Here is a 19235-nt window from a genome sequence, read left to right on the forward strand (position 1 = left end):
AAAAAAAAAGTAATTGTTGATTTAATTGAAAAAATTCAATACAGTATCTCTAGTGTTCAATATACATACCTACGTACACACACTTTTGAAATTCCACCTCCAGCCTCTTGCATTTATAATCTGTGTGAAAAAGTTATTTTGTGATTTTATTCTTCATGCATAATAATATTATATTAGGCTAAAATGCTTGAATATGCACTCTGACGAGTTAAAGAAATAGAAAATGTTTCATAATTAAAGATTCAGAGTTGTGTATTGATATGTAAACGGGTAATTTTTGAAGTAAAGAACAAACAAATTAAAAAAATTATTTTTAACAAATGTGCAAAAAATACAAACTACTCGATCTTACAACAGAAAAATTATAGGAAAACCAGAAAGAGCAACAAAAGCGGTTGAAGCGGAAAAATGTTCCTTATATTTTAGAAACGGGCTCAAGCAACTACAGCTATATTGAAGAAATGAATGAATAATTGACGCCATATATGCACCAACGGTACCGTTAAATATACCTGGATATATAAATATTAGTTGCGGCCGCCAATTGAACAGCAAATGCAGCAGCAACAATAGTTCGTCTAATAGCAATATATACAATAGATCTGCAGGGATTCTGTAAAAAGGATTAATTTTAAGCAAAAAAGAAACCAACCCACAATAAAAATAAAGAACAATATTCTCCTAATGATACTGCATTCGGGAATATCGACTACAAGGAAATACCAACTTTTGATACGAGTTTCCTTAAGTTTCTGAAATCTTCAACACCAAAATATATTTTAATTGGTAAGTTAAATTTATTTGAAAAATTAAACCAATTTTGCAAAAATTTGAAATACATTAACCTCGGTTGCCACAAAGATGGAATATACAATTCACAAATAAGGAAGTTTCCATACAAAAATTGGTTTTTATGCAACTTTTCGTCATGTTCTTTCTGGAAATTATCTTAACATATTGCAGCGCAGTCTTTAAGAAGAACCTATGCAAAATTTTGTGAAAATATAGTAAAAGTTTTCTATACAAAAATGTTGATCGTTCAGTTTAATGGGAGCTACAGTTGTCCGACATCGGCGGTTCATATGCAATGTGCAAATTTCCATATCGATTTATTAAAAACTTAGGGAGTAGTTCCCGGTAGGCCGATTTAGGGATATGACTAAATCAACTTATCTCTTCATGTTGTTCATTTATATAAATTTTTTTATTTGTAATGTAAAGATAGTCAACAAAAATGCACTTAGGGAAACGTTTTAACTTTTACAACCTTTTCAATTGCAATTATGTGATTTTAGATCAATAATATCACAGTTAAAAGTAAATATTTCTAATCGGATGTAGAGTGTGCAAAAAATTTTTGTTAAAAGTGACAAAGTTTAAATTACATATTAGTTGTTTTTTTTTTTAAATAAAACCAATAAATTTAATTATTTAATATGAGCTGGTGTTATGTTTGACGAAACACTTAGATATGCATACATGTAAAACTACAGTAAACATAGAAATGTACATACATAAATATGTGCCTTTGCGAAAATTATGCATTAAAATCCTAAAAATAGTTCATGAAATAAATAGCAAATGGATTACTCATACTGATAACAGAAGGGAAATATCTGCGTACATACGTTCTAGACAATCAAAATATTTTCTTCATTATATTATAAAATGAGCTGAAACGTGTTCAACAGGTTTTTATTTTCACATATGTATGATGTAGTTCAATTAGGGAGGTGCAGATTCTTCGCATCCATTTCGTTTTCATTTATCTCAACTTTATCAATACTAAATCAACAAAAAGCTTAGACAAGCTATGCGCCAAAGACTACATAGAAGTCGAATGAGCTTCTAGTGATCGCGCTGCAGGTTATTCTTATCATACACAAGTATATCACTCCGGAGACCGGACCAACTATACGTTGATAAAAAAACCACACAGAGGCACAGAGCTGCTGGTTTTACTTTACGATTCAAGAAAATTTATTATGGTTAGATTTGTATTGTTATATGTACATAAAAACCGCACAGATACATATACATATACATACATATATTGTTATTTGTATATATCTGTGCGACAATAACAGCGCATGTAGGAATGGATCGCCAGCGGCAGCGGCGCCAACGGAGATATTAATAATAAGAAAATTAACGTTGGCTAACAGCGCACAAAACCTTAATTTAATAACAAATGCAAATGCAAATTAGCCGATGTTTTTGAGTAGGAGAAGAATTGAACAAATGGCGTGTCGAATTTCATAATTATATAGTTTGAAAGAAATTTACTACAGAGGAGTCACAGTGATCTCTTCAAACCATTTGTAGTTGTCGTATGAATTTTACATTCAGAATTCGATTTTCCTGTGCTTTTCTAGTGGCCAGGCTACAAAAATAACAAAATTTTTGCACGCGTGTATTCATGTATGTATGTATTCCATAATAACACGATTACTGTGGAAAATCACAAGTCTATGCTAAATTAGCCAACGTTGATTCTATCGTTTTTCGCTGTTCTTCAAGTCTTTCAACGATTTTACATTTCGCATATCGTATTTTCTTGCGCTTGTCAATAAGAAAAGACACACTTTTCACACATTATAGGGGAGGGCGTGCTCTCCTGTAGCTATGGTCGCGTACCTATGGCATTGGAAATGGTAGCGTATTACCGTTAATTAGATTTGAGCTGAAAAAAAGTAAAAACGAAAGCGTATATTTTTTAAATAAATTTACAGTATGTTACATATTTGATCATGTCTTAATAACATAAACAAAAACCGTAATGTGATGAAGTTTCTTTCCTTGGTGTAATTTCATTAATTTTTTCTTTTAAAATCATGCCGCCAATTATTTATGAAATATTTAATATAGGCCATGGTAGCGACAAAATATCAAAAACAAATATCAAAAAATCCAAAAATTAAATTAATTAGAGATTATGGTTAACTATAATATATCGGTATTCGGTTTAAGGACTTCGCAAGTAGGCGTATCAATAAACCTGTCATATCTGAAATACATTAGTTTTCATAAAATCTGATTACAGTTATTATGATCAGTCAGTACCATTACTGTATATATACCAACTAGGTAAAGGTCCATATGTAAGTAAATGCGTATTTTGCCATCAATTTTTATGTTCGAACGTAATTTCCAACACATTCAAAGCGGTATTTTTTGTATTCGAAATTGTAGAATTCTGTGTGAACCCTACAGTTAGTAACAGTTCTTTGTATACGTCTTAAAATTGTACATAGTATTTGTCTAGTTAGTGTTAGTAGTAGCCTCGGAAATAGAATTCTTCAAATAAATCTGAATTCAATGAGCCACATATTTGTTTTGTTGTAACCTCTGGCAAAAAAAATCAATGCTCTGCCCTTAATAAGCGCTAGGAAGGAAACAACATTTGCTATTGAAAATGGATTTTTGCATTGCTTTCTACATACTTTTCTTCTTCTTCTTCTTTACTGTCGTAGACACCCCTTACGCGGTTATAGACAGGTTAACAACAGCGTGGAGTCATTTATTCTTTTGCTATTTGGCGCCAATTCGAGATTTCAAGTGTAGCCAGTCCTTCTCCACCTTGTCTTATCTTATCCAATGGAGTGGAGGTCTTCCTCTTCCTCTGCTTCCACCAGCGGTTCTGAATCAAAAATCCTCAAAGATAAAGTGTTCTCTTCCATCCGGACAACATTACCTAGCCACTCGCAGCCGCTGTCTCTTGATTAGCAGAACTATGTGAATGTCATCGTATATCTTCCGCAAAACCTTTCTCTTGAACACTCCTCAGGCTGACTAATCAGATGTTGCTTTCATCCGACCATAACTCGCAAAGAAGCTGATTCATGCACCTTATCAGTTCTTCGCCGCCGTATTTGAATAGCTCGCCCGGTAATCCATCGACCCCTGCCGATTTGTTGTTCTTCAGGTGGGTAATTGCTTTTCGAACCTCATCCTTCGCTCAAAAAATACATCTTTGGTCATATCGTCCTTCTCTTTCTTTGGGGCGTGGGCGCAAATCTGTGTTATGTTGAAAAATTTTGCTCTGATGTGGATTGTGGTTAGACGCTCATCCACCAGAGTGAATGCCAGGACTCGATGACTGAGTCATTTTCCCATCACGAATCCCACACTGAATTTGCGCTCCTTTATAAGACCGCTGTAGTATATGTCAGCCTTTACTTTTACGAGGACATCGACCAGCTGAGCATCGACACCTTTCCAATTTAGAGACCGGACATTCCATCATCAAAATGGGGTCTTTCATCCGAGACTGTTGTTCTCTTTCATTGGGAGTGGTTTCTACAACGTTTGGTAAACAGACGCTTTAACCGAATATGTCGAAGTGGTTCCGCTGAAGCTTCCTATCTTCTCGAAAACAAACGCTTTGATTTGCCAGAAATCTATCTCGAAATACATTATTTGGTTTATCATAAATAAATAACTAAACTTTACAATACACCCTGTCACGGAGGTATCGGGAATTCTTCATTTAAATGTCCCGCTTAGATGGAAGACAGGCAAATTTTTTTTTCCTAGGTTGGTACAACTGTCCTTAATTATGATACCAAGAATTAGCGCGATCTGTCAACCAGTGTGTTTACAGCAGCTGTTTATGTCAGTCAACCTCAGTAGTGTTTGTCGAATTTTACAATGATCGAAAATATTGATCAACATATTTGTGTTAAATTTTGTGTTGCGAACGAATTTTCGTGTGCCGGTACATTGAAAATGTTGCAGAAGACTTTTTCTGAATCTGCTCTATCAAAAACTCGCACTTACGAGTGGTACAGAGCATTCAAGGAGGGTCGGGAGACCGTCGAAGACATGCCTCGTTCTGGACGGCCTTCAACGAGTGTGACCGATGATAACGTTGAAAAAGTGAAGGAAATTGTTGCCGAAAATAGCCTTGTGAGCTTGAGAGAAATTGCCTATAAATTGGAAATGTCAAACGAGAGCGTACGTACATTTATGCACGAAAAATTGGGCATGCAACGCGTTGCTGTAAGACTTGTTCCGATAGAGCTGATTTATGCACGAAAAATTGGGCATGCAACGCGTTGCTGTAAGACTTGTTCCGATAGAGCTGAATTTCCTTCAAAAAAGGTATCGAGAGCAGGTAGCTGCAGACATGCTGGATCGAGACAATTCGGATCCCACCTTCATGAAACGCATAATTGCTGGTGACGAAACATACGAGGTCTACGAATATGGCACGCTTACGAACCAGCAATTATCCGAACGGCCGCCCGAAGGCGCGCCAAAGCCGAAAAAACCACGAATACGTTCCAACTGGTCAACAAAGAGTATTATCTTGGTGTTATGCGGCGCTTGCGAGTCGCTAATTCGTGGATTCTGCTCTTGATAACGCACCATAGCACAAAGCCATCATTGTGAATGAATTTTTGGCCAAAGACAAATTTTCGTTTTATTTATAAATTCGTGATACTTTCTTGACAGGGTGTATTTCTAACAAAACTTTTAAATACAATTTTAGTTTCAAAATTTTCAGCCAAAAAGTATGCAATGGCTACAGAATTGGGAGTGAATGCATGAATATCCGCCATGAATGGTGTCATAGCGTCAAAATATTCCTAACAGAATTATGAAGAATGCTGCCAGTTGGGAGCCTCTGGCCCGGAAAAAAGCTGCATCAATTTTGGGTTACATGGACTCGACTATCAAGACCCCAACGCCGTCGCTTTTTAGAAGAAGTTATATAGCACGTTATAACACCCGCCTGTGAAGTTACATAACTCGGAAACGTGATTTTCATAGAAAAAATTGCCTACATTTTGGCGCATAGAAGACTTTAGGGTAACGAGGCTAACTTTTTCTAAGAAATTGCCAATTCTTTGTTGACTGAAAACAAAGAGCCAAAATCTACTTAATTTTGTATTATAAGTATGTTTTGGGATAACCAAAGGAAAGTGAAATCTAAGCATTGAGCACAAAATCTTGCGCACATATGATCATCATATCATCCGTTGCTAACGCTGTTTTACTACAGCTGATCGGTTCTACCTTTATAGCTTTTTCACCAATACTCCTTGTTGGAATACGCTATCCAAATACGCTAATTAAAGCCATTCTATTTTCCCTATCGCATATACAGCCTCTGAGCTATTACAACAGCAACAAAAACAAAAGCAAAAACTATGAGTTTAGTCATCAACCTTGCCAATGGACTGTGAAGTTCAAGACAATTGGATTAGAATAGACTTGACGACGGGCGGCATACGGCATTCGGGAACGAGGTTAACGCCGCCCGCAAGTCAAGCGGTTTCGGGGGGTCATCCAACACCAACTGTTCGTTGCAGCAGTTGGCGGCGCTTCACTCGTCGGTCACTATGATGGTCGCGCAAAGTAGATCTGTGCTTTGTTTCTATATATATGTATGTGTATATATCTTATTTTGTTGCCTTCGAAGCTTTGGCTAGGAAGCCCTACATGACCGACAAATCGGTAAATGTATGCGCACATTGGGACTCGGGAAATGTCTGCTTCCGTGACTGCTGGGCAGTTGTTTTTCGATTTTTTGTCTCTTCGGTAGGGCGCGCATTGCTGCATTCGTACTATGCGCACGAACAAACGAATGCTATACAAAATTTTTCAATATTTTTTTTGTACTTTTTAAAATTATCATAACACGGCACACCGTTCGAGCGTAAAGAAGCTTAGGAGCAACCAACGCTTGTTCATTAAGCGTTTTGTTTTTAATAAGATTTGAAACTAAGTGAGCTCTGCTATATCCATTTTTAGATAAATAATTCGATCAATTATAACGACATTTTTTTCTCTCTTTTTTTCAGATGTTTACGGATTTTTTTAAATAGGATCATACAAAGAAGGAGAAACGGTACCTATCGTTGGTTGCAACTGGACAAACATAAAGTTCGAAAAGCAAAATAAATAAAAATAAAAAATTTTAGCTTGAGAAAAGAGGCGCTCAACCAAAATAAAAGAATTTGTGGGAATACAATCGTATGTGAACATTTCCATGTGAAAATAAAACGAAGTTAATTTCAAAATTTACTTCAAAATCTTTTGCCATACAAAGATAATTGGAAAGGAGCATATGTGTTGTGTCGCAACATTGATTGTTGCGCTAACGGAAGTCACACACGACGACACACACCTATCGAGAAGGTGGTGGCGGCAAAGGAACTTGGCAAGCATTTGAAATTATCATCTGCTCCAACATTATTGACTACAAAATAGGCAAGCAAAGCACGCCGGCGGCTACATTGAGGCAGGCTACAGCACGAGCGTTTCGCCCCAAAGCTTTTACTTTAAATAACGAACAACATTAACAACAAATACAGTCCAGTAGTAGTACATAGACTAGAGTGTGTGGTTAAGGGTGCGGCGTAAGCAGCCAAAAATTTAGCTAGTATGGAGTGCTGTTTATCGGAGGAGGCGAAGGAACAGAAGCGCATTAATCAGGAAATCGAACGGCAGTTGCGTCGAGACAAACGCGATGCGCGAAGGGAACTCAAACTATTGCTGCTCGGTAAGTGATTTGCGCAAGCTGCAAGTATGTATGTATGTATATATCAACCTTAGGGCAAAAATACACATAAAGGCATTTAAAAAAAATTCCGAGGTTAGGTCGAAATACTAATGACTTTTTATGAACCAAATTTAGAACCCAAGTAGAAACTATCATTGGTTAAAAACAATATAGTTTTTTTGTGTTCCGCTTCCACGACAATCGGGTCTAAGCAACCGGAACGGACCTGGAGGACCAGCCAAGGACTATCAACTCGGCACCATTGCTCGAATTTACTTCAAGAAACAAAAACGCAGTTTTATTGGTGAATTCCATTCCATTAATAAGTGTTAGTGACTTGGAGGTTATGTTGTAAATTCAAAAAGACAAAACCCGCACATACATATGTAGTAAAGTGTCCTTGTCGGTCCCGATATTTATTTTATCTATAGTTGTTACTATTGTTATATTACCATTTTTCAACAGGTTTTAGATATCCATTACAAAGAAAAAAGATTTGTCGGCCTCGTTCAATACAGATCTGATAAAATTTTGAGGAAATAAGTATATAAAAATAATCTCCATAAAAATTTTATCTTCTTATTTCCTTATTACCGTTACAAACTGGGTTATATCAGCAAAGTAACTGACCTTGACTGGATAAAACACCTGGCAATTCCGGTAGCGAAAGACCGGCTGTTGTGGGAATTCAAATTCACTACTTACTGCCACTGAAAAACATTTTGAACACTTGTTCATTCCTAACTGCCATAAATAAGTCCGTTACCACGTCCAAGTCGGTTCTACGTAACCAAGAACCGGAATAAGAAACCATCCAGTAGTAGTGAGCTCGGTGTTTTTATCCAAAAATATTTGATGAACTACTAATGTCTGCGGCAGCGTCCAGGATGAGGTGGCTAGAACCATGCATTGTTGTGGGGTCCCCCACTTTTAAGGAGCACGGAGGAAAGAGTGGAGAGAGAACAGCGCTGGCTGCAGGAATGCGCCATGCCAAGCTGCTTCTGGGAGGGTTCAACCTCGCATGGTTTAAAGAAATAATCTACCTCCCCAGAGCACTGCAGGCTCAGGAAGCACTTGTCCAATATGGACATAACATCTTGCGCAAACTGTCGGTTCTGCAAAATGGAACAGGAACACCCCAGAACACCTGATTCTCGGTTGCCCATCAATTTGCAGAAGCAGGCTCCTGGAATTGTACAGGATGCTGGACCTTGGTAACCATATGTGATATAGGGCAAGGGCACAATAGACCATAGGTCGCAGTTCAAAACCTCTATCTTTACTATCTATCTATCTAATATCTGCATTAACTACAAAAACAAGACCGCTTCGTGGCGAAATTTCGAGTTTTGTAGAAGTATTCATTCCTAGTAAAGTTTTCTAAAAACGTTTTAGCTGTAATTTCGTATACGCCTTCTTTGTCCAATCAAACAGCTCAAGATACATTTTTCTTGTTATTAATTTTCTTTTTATTTCTCTTCACAGGCACTGGTGAATCCGGCAAATCGACATTCATCAAACAGATGCGTATTATTCACGGCAGCGGTTACTCCGACGAAGACAAACGGGGTTACATTAAATTAGTCTATCAAAATATATTCATGGCCATGCAGTCGATGATCAAGGCCATGGATATGTTAAAAATTTCGTATGGCAAAGACGAGCACGGTGTAAGTAAACTACATATAAGAGATACAAAATTAGTATTTACAATGCTTTGGTAGTTCAATAGATATGTTTATATTCGGTACTAAGCGATACGGAAGCCGATTTATTATTTTTCACAAATCCTATTTTACCATAACCTAAAAAAATGACTATTAATCTATGCTGCAAATGCTTTTCGACAGGAATTTGGCGAACTGGTGATGAGTATCGATTACGAAACGGTCACATCATTCGAAGATCCATATTTGTCCGCCATTAAAACACTGTGGGCGGATACTGGCATACAAGAATGTTACGATAGACGAAGAGAATATCAACTCACAGATTCGGCAAAATAGTGAGTACCTTTCCACCACCCATGTGCTTACAAGTCTCTTATAATTTAAGTGTTCGCCATTACAAATAACGAAAAAGCCGTGAGGCAAACAATATCTTTGAAGTGTGTAAATCGAATGACATACATACATACATACAAACAATAAGTATATAGAGAAAACTTATAAACAAAAATATATATATATATTTATTAGTTATCTGATGGATCTCGATCGTGTGGCTCAACCAGATTATTTACCAACCGAACAAGATATTTTGAGAGTTCGTGTGCCGACAACGGGGATCATTGAGTATCCCTTTGATTTAGAAGAAATTCGATTTAGGTACAACATACAAATTCTATTTCGCAAAATGTGCCTTTTGATTGCATACATGTAAATTATACTACTAATTTGCTTTGACTCTTATTTAATACTAAATATTTACTAAACTTTTGTTAAAACAAAAAAAAAAAAAAACATTGTTTTGGCTTTCGAGCATTTTGTGCATGTTTGCCTTATAATTTTTTGTGTGCGACACTAACCCCCCGATTTCTACACATTTTTGTTGAAGGTTAATATTATTTAAAATTGTCAGAAAAATATAGAAATTCATGTATACTTTGTAGTGTTGAGTTTGTAGGAGTTCACTGGAACTTAGTGAGGTTATGGTTTCAGAAAATGAAAGAAAGATTTCTTGTTTGCAGCGATTTATAATTTCTTAAAGAAATTATGCGAAAAAAGGATGATAGAGATTTGCTTCCAACGACTTTATAACAAATTACTTTACGCTGGGTCTTCATGCTACCACTTTAAAACTATAGCTTCATAATCATAGTCATAATTATAGCTTTACGTACATATAAATAAGGAATTTACAATTTTTGTTTGCCAACGCGCAGCTATCTCAGCGATCTTGATCGTATTGAAAAAGAGGATTACCTACCCAGCGAGCAGGATATTTTGCGTGCTCGTGTGCCCACCACAGGGATACTTGAATATCCATTCGATTTGGACGGTATCGTATTTAGGTATAATACTTACTCAAAAAACATGATTTTGAAAAATATTGCATCCACTTTTCCCAGCTAAGGCTAGTCGTACGAGTATAAATGCAATACCTCGAAATAGTTCAATATTGCCAACTCTGCAGGTTTGAAGTGTAGCTTGAAATACTCTCATCATACATACGCATTGTTTTTGTTGGTGCTTCACTAATTTGCGCTTTGTGTAGCTTCATTTGTTTGTTAACGTTATTTGGTTCATTTTCGTATTAAACATATATATCTTGTTTTAAGCATTTCTATGTGTAACGCCTACATGCTTACTTATTTATGAGTGTAGTTTATGTTTGTAACCGTTATTATAACCGATTATTAAAACTTGACATTTTTTTTCTAAACACATACCAAATTTAATTAAAACAATTTTATGCAATTTCTCCGTCGCATTTTCATTCAACACACACACACGTATATATACACGCTCACGCACAGAATGGTGGACGTGGGTGGTCAGCGTTCCGAGAGAAGAAAATGGATTCATTGCTTTGAGAATGTGACTTCAATCATATTTTTGGTTGCGCTATCGGAATACGATCAAATTTTATTCGAATCTGATAATGAGGTGAGTACAATTTACGCGCTGGCGTGTTGAATATGTCTCATTCGTCTATTGTTGTTTATTGCGCAGAATCGTATGGAAGAATCAAAAGCTTTATTTAGAACTATTATTACGTATCCGTGGTTCCAAAATTCATCAGTTATTCTCTTCTTAAATAAGAAAGACTTATTAGAGGAAAAAATCATGTATTCGCATTTGGTAGATTACTTTCCCGAATATGATGGTGAGTACACACACGCTAATTATTTTGCTATAATTTTCTGCTCACATTTGTAGTTGTAAATTATTTATAAGCTGTAGACGCGCTAGTTATCAAGAAAGCTATTAGTTTTTGTTGTTCTTTATTATTAACAGTTATACTATATTATTAACAACAAAAAAAATATTCTAAAAACTTTTGTGATTACGAAGGACCCAAATGTGATCACGCTGCCGCTAAACAATTTGTCTTGAAAAAATATCTGGCTGCGAATCCAGATCCCGAACGTCAGTGCTACTCCCATTTCACCACAGCTACAGGTTAAAACCACAAAGTTTTACTTAAAGCTTTCAAAGCTTTGCTAAAAAGCTAGTTGTAGCTAGCCGTTCTAAAGTTTGTGTAAATTCTTGTATTTTTGCGCTACGCACACAATATCGATTTAGGTTATGTATATACATTTATATGTAGCAGTAAATGGTATTTAAAAATAAGTAGGTATTTAGTTGTGTAATGATTATTGAATGCCTTATAATCGTATCGCTTGTACTGTATGTTCGCTCTTCTTTCATATTCTCACACTAAACGCTAATTAGGTCCACAAAGGGATGCGATTGCCGCCCGTGAATTCATACTTCGTATGTTTGTAGACCTTAATCCAGATTCCGAAAAAATCATCTATTCTCATTTCACCTGTGCTACGGGTAAGTATACGCATACGCGCTCAAAAGCAGTTGGACTGAGTGTTTGTGTGTGAAAAAAAAAGATAAAACATTGTGTGTGTGCTTGTGTTTGAGAAATTGGAAAATTAATGACAAGTTAACGGTATTCAACTAAAAACTATCCACGTGCCTGCCTCCAGGTAATGCGAATCGACTCATAAATAGTAGATCTACACATATGTATGTATAACCGGTAAACGCTTACAGCGCACTAGTTTGCTTAAAATGTAAAGCTGTAAATTAACGGTATATGTAAACAGTATCGCTAGCATTTTTTTTTATAATGCCGCGATAGTTGTCAGTAAGCTCTGCAACTTAAAATTAAAAAAAAAAACTTACTTTTGCTGTTTATTAAAACAAATCTTAAAAAATTTTCACTTCGGCCACTTGAACTTCGTGCAGATACCGAAAACATTAAGCTCGTATTCTGCGCCGTCAAGGATACTATCATGCAGAATGCTCTCAAGGAATTCAATTTGGGTTAAGCAACTTCACCGAACACAACTGAACGGAACGCGCGTCCTCATCTCTCTAACCCGTCTACCTAGCTACTTACATGCATATAGTTAGCCAACGCATCAACTTATAACTGTTTCGCTTCTTTATACTACGATTTTATTAATACACATTGGCTTATAATAAATAAATAATAATAAACAAATAAGAAAGGCAAAAGCAAGACTTAATTTCTAAAAAAAAAAACACATACATACATATATAGGCAATAATATTGTAATAATGTTTAGGCAAAGTGTAAACTCTTTTGTTTAAGTACTCGTCAATAAAACAAATTCCTAAAAGTTGTTTTACTTTCGCCATTGAGTCGCATATGATGAGCGTTAATTTCCTTTGTCGAGGGAAATTTTAAATATTTATAATTAGTTGCTTCCCCTACGGAGTGTTTGGTGTGTTCGTACGTTCGACAGATAGAAATTTGGTATATTTATGAAACCTAGTAGTAAAAATAGCAGCAATTAACTTAAAAAAAAAAATGGATTTTTTACCAAACTTTCGGACTAAAAAAATTTTTATATTTTCTAAAAAATATATTTAAGAAGCTCGTGTTAAAATTTGAGACTAGTCGGTTTAGCCGTTTTCGAGTAATGTTGGTTACCGACTTTAAAAACACGATTTTGAGATAAACGCGTTTAAAGTTGGGAATGCACTTCCAAGCAATCTGAAACGCCTTTTCAAATTTGCGTGCAACTTTGAAAATATTCACCGGAACGATATTAAATTTTCTGTGTGTCGTCTTAAATTTTGTACATTGAGGAAATGAAATTAAAAAAACGATTTTTTGAAAATTCTAACTGTCATAACCTCTTAATTGTAGTTAAAGAAAAGCTTCTTCCATTTTAATGCGTTGTTGTTGTAAATACACAAATGTCATGGTTATAGAATACCTCACTGGAGGGACATTTTTTGAGAGCTGGTAAATCCGTTGTTCCAATATCATTAATCCAATTGTTTTGGAACGTTTTTTCAAGTTGCTTTGGCTAAGCTTACACGAACTAAACTACGATGAGCACCCGGGACAGCCATCTACTGACTTTATTTCAATATTTTTCAAACTAACAGAGTTAGATAATATAAAAAAATGTCATAATATGACATTTCAGTACTATTAACTGTTTCGAATATGCAACGGTTTATTACTTTTTCGAAAATACAAAAAATTAACAATTATATTGCTTTTTCGAACATACAACAAAGTAGGATTTGTTTATTAATTTTTTTTATTAAATTTTCGAACATACAAGAATAAACCTTTTTATAATAATATACAGTATCAAAAAAGTATGATTGATTTAATCTATTTTTTACAAATAATATCGAATAACGGTTTATTAATTTTTCGAATATACAGTATCAAAAAAGTATGATTGATTTAATCTATTTTTTACAAATAATATCAAGTAACGGTTTATTACTTCGAACATTCAAGAATAAACCTTTTTATTACTTTTTCGAATATACAAAGTATGATTTATTTATTTTTTTTTTTACAAATAATTTCGAATAACCGTTATTACTTTTTCGAACATACAAAAATTAACCTTTTTATTACTTTTTCGACCACAACAACAACAAAGTATGATTTATTTCATTTTTTTTAATAATATGAGTTTATTAATTTTTCGAATATACAACAATAACCGTAAACGTTTTTTATTACTTTTTCGAATGTACAACAACTACAAATGACGATTTATTTATTCTTTTTTTTTTTACAAATATACGCTAACTGTTTATTACTTTATCGAATATACAACAACAACAAATTATGAATTATTTATTCATACAAATAATATAACTAGCGATTTATTAATTTTTCGAACATACCACAACAACAATAAACATTTTTACTACTATTGCGAATGTATTAACAACAACAATAAAGCGCGATTACTTTACATAACTTGACATATGTACATACATATGTACTTGTTTTTAAGAAATGACATCGAATAACGGTTTATTACTTATTCGAACATCCGACAACAAAAAGTGATGTATAATATTTTCTGAACCATTATCCTATGTGCAAGAATCGAGTAATTAAATTTTCGAAGATCCAAAAATAAAAAGCAATTAATGAGTTTTTCGAAGATCCAAAAAATAAAGAAACTGTAACTATTTTTTCAAACATTTGCCGATAACAACAAATATTTTAAACCGTTACTGAAAAATTTTTGTTTTCGAACAACAGTAAACGATTAATTATTGTAGTTTTTCGATTATATGTATGTGCACACTTATATTAGGCTGTCAAAAAAGTCTTGCGGTATTTTCGCTAGTTGGCGCTGAAAGCGCGTAGTTCTAGTTTTATTCGTCGCATCGGGTCATGCTATACCTTTTTGGAAAGATCATTTCACGCGCTAACACGTGTTTGATTGATTGTCGTTTCTTTTAAGTCGTTCGTGAGTTATAGCGTCGCAAACATGGAGCAAAATAAAGAGAAAATACGGCATATTTTACAGTACTACTACGATAAAGGCAAAAATGCATCTCAAGCCGCCAATAAAATTTGTGCAGTTTATGGACCCGATTCAGTTTCCATTTCCACCGCACAACGATGGTTTCAACGTTTTCGTTCTGGTGTAGAGGTGGTCGAAGATGCGCCACGCTCCGGATGGCCTATCGTCGAAAATTGCGATAAAATCGCTGAATTAGTCGAAAGAGACCGGAGCAGCCGTATCATCGGTCAAGAGCTGGGCATGAGTCATCAAAAATTCATTTCAATTTCAATAAAAAAAAATCAATAAAAATACCGCAATACTATTTTGACAACCATTATAATGTAATGATTTATTATTTATGATTTTCCATCCATTTTTTTTTATTTTCAAGATTTCTCTCTTTTCTATTTTATTTTAACTAACGGTGAATTAATTGGTTTATGCCTTGCTCACTAGCCTATCAGACTAAGCAAACCTAACCTAACGGTGAATTACATATACTGTAATTTTTATATTTTCAAAAATCTGGCAATGCTGTTTGTGAGTGCGAATCTTAATTTGGTTAATATTAGAAGAGAATATCAGTGAGTGTGCTAAGAAACAACTATTTAAGAATATGAAGAAATGAAGTTGTGAGAGTGTGTGTGCAAAAATTATTTAAGGAGGTCCCTTACATACATACATACATATATGAATATTATTTTATCAAAAATGTTTAAACCAATGAAAATATAAAAAATATTGAAATCAACTTTCTAAAGAGTTTAATATTGTTTTTATCTTTATTCTTATTTAATGCCGTTATTGGACCTCCTTAAATTTTTCCAATTTATGTAAAATATTTTCTAATCAAATTATTTTTTCTCACCCCGCCCACTTTAGATACTGAAAATATTCGATTCGTGTTTGCAGCTGTTAAGGACACCATTCTCCAATCAAATCTGAAGGAATATAATCTGGTCTGAAGTGCATTCAGATGGACAGACAATTTTTGTGATTTTATTATATTCATGATTCCTTTTTCGCATAAAAATATATAAGTAAAAAAACAAAACAAAAATAAATAAACAAACACAAAAAATACATATAACGCTAAATTAAAAAGAAAAATTATATAAGCAAAAACAAAAACAAAAATATTAGACAAACAAAATAGCGCAAATGGCGATGAATATAAAAGTGAAACTAACGATTATTTAAAAAGAAAAATTTTATAACGCAAAGTAAAAAATAGTAAATAACATTAATAATAATAATAATAATTGCAAGTATATATAAAATAATAAAATGTATGGAAATTCAGTAAAACTACAAAATGAGACGGCAATCAGACACCAACAAGTGTAATAATATGCGAGAGGAGGAGGAGCTAGCACTTATGTAACTAGAAAGAAGCGAGTGAAAATATTAGTTAAATTTATTTTAAATTGTTTTTTTTTTTTGGAATTTGCCAACGGCAACATGAAAATGCGAAAACGAAGGGAACGTCTCATATATACACACAAACACAGGCAAACACGTGAAAAAGCGGCGAACACTGAACACAAGAAGAGAAGCAGCAAATTAAATAATGAATAATGGAAATATAATGCATACATATGTATAATTAATACGAATATATACACACATACATAAATACATACATACTACATACTTACATTATTTGTACATGTATTGATGAAGTGAACCACTAGATGTAACCATAAATACATTAAAAACAAACAACAACAACAAAAAAACTAAATAAATGCTAAATGAGAAAACGTTTCTTATTATGTAAATAAGAAGAAGAAGAAGAAGAGAGAAGTTCAACCAAATATTTAAGGAAAACAAATGTGAAAAGTAATCATCTACAACAACAACTACAAATACAACCGCTCCTACAACAACAGTTCGGCCGGCTAGCTGCGTTCAGGCGCGGCGAATTGAGCATACAAAAGGCAGACAAGGGGGCAGCAGCGGTTGACGGCAGCAAATTCGCATATATACATACATACACACACATACCTAAAACATACCCACATACATACATACATACATACTTAGTTAAGGCGAAAATTTAGAAGGGGGCGAAACAAGCGACGAAACTAAAAATGTAACTGCATAATATGCATTGTTTATAAATAATAAATTATTTAATAAAATCAAATGAAATGTGAATTTTGTTTGTATAAAACTTGCGAGCGCGCAAATTTACATAAAAAACGTACAGAACATATGGAAAAGTTACACTTTATAAATTGCACACTTGAACATAGAAGAACATTTAAATCAATTGCAAACACAAAAACAACAACTACGCCATAAACACATACGCACACTCGCGCACACAAGTCTACATACATACATATGTACATACAAATAGCGCGCAAATGTAAAAGTTGTACGAAAACTGCAGCAACAAAAACAAAAACACACAATGCATGCGTTATAAAGTAATTAAATGTAAAGCAAATACATACAAACTTACACACATACATGCATGCGTATATGCATTTGGGGAAAACGAAGAAAACGTATGAAAGTTGTAATGTCATATACATACTATATAGTACATACATACACACCTAACTGCATACATAAATATATGCATAAACGCACACACACACACTTAAATATTAAGTTATTAGTAAAAAATGGTATAAAAAATAATTTTGTGCTTTGTAACACGATGGCATTAGGATTGTATAACTGACAGTTCATGAATATGTTCGCTTTAAGTTGGCGTTTTTAAAGTTTTGAAAACTATGTATGTACTATGATTGTTTTGATTTTTTTTTTAATTTCGATTAGTTAACTATTTTTGTTCTTGTTTTCGTTTTCGTTTTATTATTATTATGATTTTTTGTAAATTTGATAATGATATAATAAAAATAAAAATTAATATAAATAATTTATATGCGCTCATAAGAAATAAAAAACAACAACAACAAGAAATATTTATATTTTGAACAAATAAAGAATGGAAAAATTCAAATAAACACACATGAATGGGAAATTAGTTTATACACATGTACATACATACATATATGTTGTAGGTTTGACAATCTTGTGTTTTAATAGTTTTTTAAACAATTTGCGGAGGCAATATATTGCTGTATAATGTCTTTTTGTAGGCATACAAGTTGCACACAGTGTCGCAGGTGATGAGAAAATATACCTGAATGACTACAACAATTTTAGTTAATTTTAAATAAATTATTTGTGTTGTCAAGCGCAAGTGGAGTGTCGAAAAATAAAGGCAGGCTGTGTTAAAAAGTAAAAAAGGATGAGACAAGCCGAGAAAGCGGCTGTTTTGTAATCCGTTCCCACGACAGTCGGGTCTACGTAACCGGAACGAAGCCGTTTTTTATCTTTTTATCCGGCCAAGGACTGTCAACTCGGCAGATTTTTGCTGCTACAACAACAGCAACTGTGGTGTAGTAACAACTAACTTCTGAAGCTGTGACGTCAAACATGTCAACAAATTTGGTTCGAACTGACAAAAAACAACATTTTCACGTATTTTAATACATACTTATATTTTTCTATTAAGTTTTCGACGTTATCTTTTGCACCACTCGGGGGTATATGGTGCACTACAACGTTATTTACAGCATTTATACACCACTTAAGAAACAATTTATACTGAAAATTTTTATTTATGCATAAATCTTACGCTGCAACCGAAAATAAATACGCTCTATGAGTGTCAGCGCGATAAAATTAAGCCACAGTTGATTTTATTTAAAAAATATTTTTTTTTAGCAATCATTTAATAAAAGATTTAAAGGTTTTTACTAAAAAAATAAAACCGACACATAAAATAAACTGTTATTACATTATTTTTTTTTTCGTAAACTTACACCTGCACACACACACACACATGCGCATTGCAGTCACTTGGTACACTCGTGATGATTTCGAATTCATCACGCCGCATACTCGTACTCAAATACATACATACACACATAATATAATGTAACCTATGTACGTGAGAGTGAATTCGTCGATAAGAAATGTAAAAAAAAACAACAAAGCTTTAACTGAATAAATTTATATAAATGAATTATAATAGAGAATGCATTAATTAGCTTTTAAAAAGCTTAAAGTACTAAAACCGTCATCGTAGTTGTTGTTGGTTGATTAGTGATGAACAATGAAACAACATAGTGGTCTTATTTTAGAAAATTACCGTTTTATTGTACACGATTGGAAATCTATTTATATTTTTGGGTTTTGTTTAATTTTTACGTTTCCGTC

General features: G+C 33.9%; 1 protein-coding gene across 6 annotated transcripts; it reads left to right on the top strand.

Annotated features, from left to right (window-relative positions):
• The first annotated feature begins 177 nt into the window (after positions 1-177).
• Positions 178-17984, top strand: LOC126757319 (G protein alpha q subunit). 6 transcript variants are annotated; one of them, XM_050471128.1, is made up of 10 exons: positions 6514-6733; positions 6810-7510; positions 8996-9180; positions 9361-9515; positions 9709-9837; positions 10395-10523; positions 10989-11118; positions 11185-11338; positions 11908-12015; positions 12436-12863. In XM_050471128.1, the coding sequence occupies exons 2-10, from the start codon at positions 7393-7395 to the stop codon at positions 12516-12518; spliced, it is 1191 nt and encodes a 396-aa protein (XP_050327085.1). In that variant the 5' UTR covers positions 6514-6733; positions 6810-7392; the 3' UTR covers positions 12519-12863. The 6 variants fall into 6 exon arrangements, with proteins under 6 accessions (XP_050327083.1, XP_050327085.1, XP_050327084.1 ...); XM_050471126.1 differs by lacking the exons at positions 6514-6733; positions 9709-9837; positions 11908-12015 and adding exons at positions 178-786; positions 11527-11634; XM_050471127.1 differs by lacking the exons at positions 10395-10523; positions 12436-12863 and adding an exon at positions 15876-17984.
• Positions 17985-19235: the final 1251 nt, after the last annotated feature.

The sequence above is a fragment of the Bactrocera neohumeralis genome, chromosome 4, assembly GCF_024586455.1.
Source record: "Bactrocera neohumeralis isolate Rockhampton chromosome 4, APGP_CSIRO_Bneo_wtdbg2-racon-allhic-juicebox.fasta_v2, whole genome shotgun sequence".
Taxonomy (NCBI): Eukaryota; Metazoa; Arthropoda; class Insecta; order Diptera; family Tephritidae; genus Bactrocera; species Bactrocera neohumeralis.